The 5,842-nt window shown below is 38.8% G+C and overlaps 1 protein-coding gene across 1 annotated transcript; it reads right to left on the bottom strand.

Annotated features, from left to right (window-relative positions):
- Positions 1-840: 840 nt before the first annotated feature.
- Positions 841-5,347, bottom strand: LOC142521666 (auxin efflux carrier component 7-like). Its single transcript, XM_075624791.1, has 6 exons — positions 3,780-5,347; positions 3,389-3,674; positions 3,188-3,273; positions 2,310-2,467; positions 1,613-1,689; positions 841-1,525 (listed from the first exon to the last, which is right to left on the bottom strand). Exons 1-6 carry the CDS (start codon positions 5,050-5,052, stop codon positions 1,459-1,461), a joined length of 1,947 nt encoding a protein of 648 aa, XP_075480906.1. The 5' UTR covers positions 5,053-5,347; the 3' UTR covers positions 841-1,458.
- Positions 5,348-5,842: the final 495 nt, after the last annotated feature.

Raw genomic sequence — 5,842 nt, 5'->3', positions numbered from 1 at the left:
ATTATCTAATTGAACCTTTTTCTTTTTTATAAATATAATGCGTATGATATGTTAATATTTTTTAAAAAAATCAAAATCTAATATATTAAATCATAGAACAAGAAGCATATTATATAATTAAAATAGTCATATATATTATTATATCCAAAGAGAAGTGACACGATAAATTAAATATGTATTTAATGTTTTAAATATACATTGATATTTTGAGAAATACAAACGCATGCATGAAAAAGGTACCAACATGATTGCCATTAGTCTTACAAAACTTTAAGTAAAAAAATCTTTTTGGTTAGTGGGGTTGTGAGCAATTGGTTAGTGCATTATAAGTGGGAAATTTGAGAATATAATTACTTAATCTCACATTAAGAGATACCAAAATAGTAAATAGTGCGGGGATAACTGTTGGGATGAATTGTGCCAATACCCCTTTTCAGAAATTAGTAAGCTAAAATCTCATTGATTTCTAAATTTATAACCAAAAAAACTCTATTCGGCGCTTATTTTTTTTTTTTTGTAATATACATACTTTTATGCATATATCGCATAAAATTATCCAAAATTTCAAGTCCTCGAATTCGAAGCGAGTTCCATTTCTAGATAATAAAGAAGTGATTTTCTTTTTCCTTGTTTTTTTATTTGGTTTACAAAGGTTGCATGTCCACCAAAATTAGCCTTCTTTGGCTTATAAAGATGTAGAGTACTTTATTTTACGTCATTTATTCTTTGCACAGAAGAAAATATTTAAAGTCCACTTTCACTATTATAAAATTGGAGCCACATAGCTCACTCATCTCAATAGAGAGAATCATTTTCACGATCTAAAAGAGGAATAAAATATGATTTAACCACCAAAGCCTTTTATCGAAAACATCCAAAAGTAATTTACAATGTCAAGTAAAACGACGAACGACACAAGATTACATTAACCAACGTACTAATTAATAAAAACCAACACAAGGCCAAAGAAATTGACGAAAATATAAAGCAAAATTGTTCACTCGAGGAATGATTGTGGGAAAATTTGCCTTTTCGATAATAATATTTTATCCTTCCATGTCTTCCTCGTCCTTGTCTCCCCCTTGTGCTAAACTAGTACACATAAATTTCCTCCACGGATAATCATCGGTTGCACAAGGATGGATGGATGGTTTTAATTTGCACGAAATTTTTCAACTAGAAAATAGATTTCAAACTCATATTCAAACAACACTCATACTGGGTGCATTTTAATCTATCATTACTACTAAAGCATTTGTCTAACTTAAATTCATCCAAACATGTCAAAAAGATCTGAAACCATGGTCATGGAAACCATTATTTCAGATACCTTGATCCGAACACGACGTAGCCCGATATGTCTATAGAAGAAGCGGAGATCGAATCCAATGTCAGCCACTAAAGTAGGGGGTTTATTATGGCGCAGATTGCCACTCTTCGAACCATGTCTCGAGAGCATTACAATCCGAGCAGTATGTAATAGACCAAAGTGATCGGTAACGCGATCAACATTCCGAAAATAACCCTGAAATTGTAAATGTAAAAAAATTAAATAAACACTAGTATCCTAGAACTAAATTAAATCTAAAAAAATTGTTGGAAATGTACTCACATAGTGCTAAGTATAGCTGGATGGACATTGTATTCTTTGGCAAACACAAACGGAACAATCCCTTGTGGGAGTGCAGCCTATTGGAGAAAGCATAAATGTCAGAAAACATCACACAGTATTCAGCAGATGAAACGGCTTTGATTACAATAATTATGTCGTCTATATATATATATATATTAAATACATATACATTTATTTAAATATTAAATAGGAAAATAATAAAATATATATGGAAATTGTAAAATAATAAAAATTATACTTTAATGTTAGTATACAGTTCCGTCATTATTTTAAATTTGCCCAACATTTTGTCTTCTTTTTCCTACAAGTTGTGCATGGTCCCGAGATCACATGGTTCGCGAAATTTGAACCCTCTGAATCTTTCACATGTTGGATAGAGACCAACTCTTCGTTAACCGCGATTCTTTTTTTAATCACACGGGATTGGTATTTTTATATTATATCGAAACTGAGTCGACTAAATAAAATAAAATAAAATAAAATTGTTTTTGCGATTCTTTGTTTTTTTAGGTCACCTGATTCAAATAAAAAATTTAATAGTCCATATTAATTTTTTTTAAAAAAAACACTACATTAACTCTAAATTTGCTAATTATGTCCTTATAATATGATGCATGTGTGTTCCTATGGACCCTTATTTTTAAATGCATACGTTTAATGAGAAAGCAAAAGTCACCTGCACGATTGCGATGTGGAGGAGGGTACCACGAAGACCAACCACTATGGAGGCCACCGCCATTACTGCCGGGCCGGTGAGGAATCTGACGGCCATGGCGAAGGACGCCACCGTGTTCCCACATGCGATCAGCTTCGGTTGGAGGGCCATAAACAAACCTGGCGAAACACGGAAAATTTCCACCTCCGTCAAACACTCCCACTAATCACGACATAATTAGTCGGCACACGCTAATAATCACGTAAATTGATCAGTACACAGACACCAACTATCATTTCGAAAAACAATAGTAGTATCAGATTAGGTCTCTTTTCAGACGTTCTCATTAATTGAAAAATAATATTATATATGCTTGCTGTACTAGACCCACCCAGGGTGCTAGCTAATGCCCCGACTGGGTAAAGGTGCCCATTATCGTCGGTCCCATATGTCGGGTGGTTCATTCAAAGCAATAAATTCTTGAATAACACTTGTGGATAACATTTGTGGTGTGTGAGAAAGATGAGTGGCCAAAATTTTAGCACTTAAAAGAGAGCTAAATCATTGTGCCACCATCCAAGAATGCGAGGCCAAATCAATCAGTATCCAAGTCATAAATTCGAAACATACGGGTGCGTGTGTTAAAAGAACAAAGAGTACCAAAGCATACAGGGGAAGTTGTCAACAATCAAAGAAAGAAATTTCAAGAAAAGTGTACCTATAATAAGTAGCGTTTAACAAAGGATAACTGAGATAAGTAACCTTGGTTAAACATGAATTTAAAAAAAAAAAAAAAAAGAGGTTCAATTGTAAAAATAAATGTGGCCACGGTATTTCTTTACATGTGCGAGCAAATACAAGTATACAAGTTCAAGAAAGTGTGCATATAGGATCCTTACCTAAGCTAAACATAGCCATTCCAAGGCCAGCATCAGAGAGTATAGAGATAGACTGCGCTACAATTTTAGGCATTTCCACACCCCACCTGTGATTAAAAAAACATCCTCGTTTTCATTAACCAATCACGGGTCTTGAAAGTTTCATGTATCAAATTTGAATATTAAACCCCTCGTGATCGAATTCTAGATTCACTAACTTACCTGAACGAGACTAGAGACCAGATGAGACCAATTAGGCTGGAATAAGTGTTGGGGTTACGGATAAGTTTACGCCAAACCATAATCAAGATTAGGCGAGTCATGACACTTGCCGGGGGAAGAGATTTCACGCCTCCGGCGGTTCTCGGGTCGAGCTCGGTGGTGGAGCTAGCCCCGAGTTTGGAAAGCCCTGGGGGACCGTCTTTATCTCTGTCGTCATTGCCGTGGTCTCTGCCTCCGCCGTTGAAGCTGAAGTCTTCCCCGCCAAAGTGGCCGGTTTGAGAAACACCTACAGTATAAAAATCCCAGGGAAGCAAATAATCAAACACCTTGATATCACAAAATTAAGAAACAAATCAATTCACAACAATGGGTTTAACTATGGAGTAATCACCTTTAGCCTCCCCATTCTGAGGGTTATCGGAGACCAACAACTTGATTTCCTTGGCACCGTGTTCGGATCTCCCAGACTGCTCAGAAGCGCCAAAATCATGCCCTCCGAAGACGTGCAAGCCACCTCCTCCACGGCCTTCCGACACCGGGGAAGCGCTTGAGCTCCACACAAACATGTGAAGCTCTTTCGCGTCGTGGCCGGGTTTATTCCCCTGTTGCTGGAGCTGGGACTGATGGGTTTTCCCGGTTTTCGGCACGGTGGAGGAAATCTCCGGATTCGGAGCAGGATAAGAACTCGGAACACTCTTCCCCCCATAGTGCCCGAATCTAGGGGAACTAACTAAACCCCCCGGAGCACAGTTTTCTTCGAAATTCGACGGCCGCGGAGTCGGGCCCCTGGAGGATTGAACAGAGTACATATCACCCATGTTGTAGTTAGACAATCTCCCCGTATCCGAGTTCCCGAAATTCGACAGCCGCCCCCCAAATCCCATCATCGAGTAAAAATCAGAGTGGTTAAAATTAGAAGCCCGCGGAGTCGGATTTCTCGAAGAACTAAGACTATAAATCTCAGCTCCAGTCAAATTCGAAGGCCTTGGGGTCACTCCAGTGAAAGAACCATGCCCGAGTGAAAGCCGCGACGCATTCGATTTCCTCACAGTGACATGTAATTTCCCATCGTTCCCGATTTCAGCATCCGTTTCAAGAAAATCTTGTCCATCCAAAGAGACAACATCGGATTCCACCTTGAAGGAAACAATGGAAGCTGCGGTCTCCGGAAACTGTTCCATTATCAGCATCTTCGCGCCGCGGTACTCGAACAGAAACAGCATCAGAGTGTACCAGATTATGCATTGGAGCACCACAACCTGCACCATGAGGCTTCTGGAGTACTCCCCGTACATGGAAATCAGCAACGGGATCCCCATCACGAGCGTGTTAGGGAGAGTGGAGAGGGAGAAGATGGTGATAGACCACTCCAAGCTGCCATTTTTAGTGAAATTCGCCCACAAACAAAGAACCACCAGCATGATGACTTTCTGCAGAGAGTCAGCAGCGATAAATTTGAAGTTCATGGTGTAAATGTTGTTGGAGGAAATGAAGTGGAAAGAGAGAAGCGGGACTGCGAAAATGGCGACGAATCGGTTGATGCCGGAGCACTGATCCGGCGTGAAGATCTTCCACCACCGGACGGAGCCGTAGGCCAGGATCATGGCCACGTAGAGAGGGACCATGGCGGTCAGAACAACGTAAAGATCGTGCCAGCTGATCATTTTCTCTGGTTTTCAAGAAAATGGACCAAAGTTTTTAAATAAAGAGCACTTCTTTCCCACACACAAATTTGTTCTCGCGATTGTGGATGATTTTCAGAGGAGGAAGAGGGCAGACTGGGGAAGCGAAACCCGTAATATAAGCACCACTGACTGAAGGAATTTGTGTTCTTTTTCTGTAGGGAAAACAGAACTGAGTAGTCCTTGTTGCAGAAGCAGTGGAGTGAATCTCTCGAAGTACTTATAGAGAGAGAGAGGAGTAGATGTGGTATCTAAAGGTGGTGCAAGTTACTGAGGATGATGGGTATGTTGGTGTATATTTATATATGTGGTGAGCATGTCTTGGATAGAACTGATTGAACCGGATCACAAACCAAGTCATTTAATCGGGTTGATAGAGCGTGGTTGTAAAAAGTGTGAGACGTCACGATATGTCGAGATCAAGTATCTCAAGTAGATCTACGGGTCAACTTTACCGATATTCACAATGAAAAGTAACATTATTAGCATAAAAAGTAATATTTTTTAATGGATGACCAAAAAAAGAGATATGTCTCACAAAATACGATATATGAGACCGTCTCATACAAATTTTTGCCATCAAGTACTAGATATTACGAGTTAACATTGTAAATTTGAACTTAAATACCAGAGTTTTGATTTTGAGATAAATGAACGAGCACAATATTATCCACGGTTAAAAAAATAACAACGTTCAAACATGAATTTTGAACCACTTGACCATATCTATGTGATCCTACACTTGGGATCATATGCCTATATTAATAAATTG

Source organism: Primulina tabacum, chromosome 13 (assembly GCF_025594145.1).
Source record: "Primulina tabacum isolate GXHZ01 chromosome 13, ASM2559414v2, whole genome shotgun sequence".
NCBI classification, from domain to species: domain Eukaryota; kingdom Viridiplantae; phylum Streptophyta; class Magnoliopsida; order Lamiales; family Gesneriaceae; genus Primulina; species Primulina tabacum.
The sequence above is the reverse complement of the archived record's forward strand: the minus strand, read 5'-3'. Positions and strand labels throughout refer to the sequence as shown.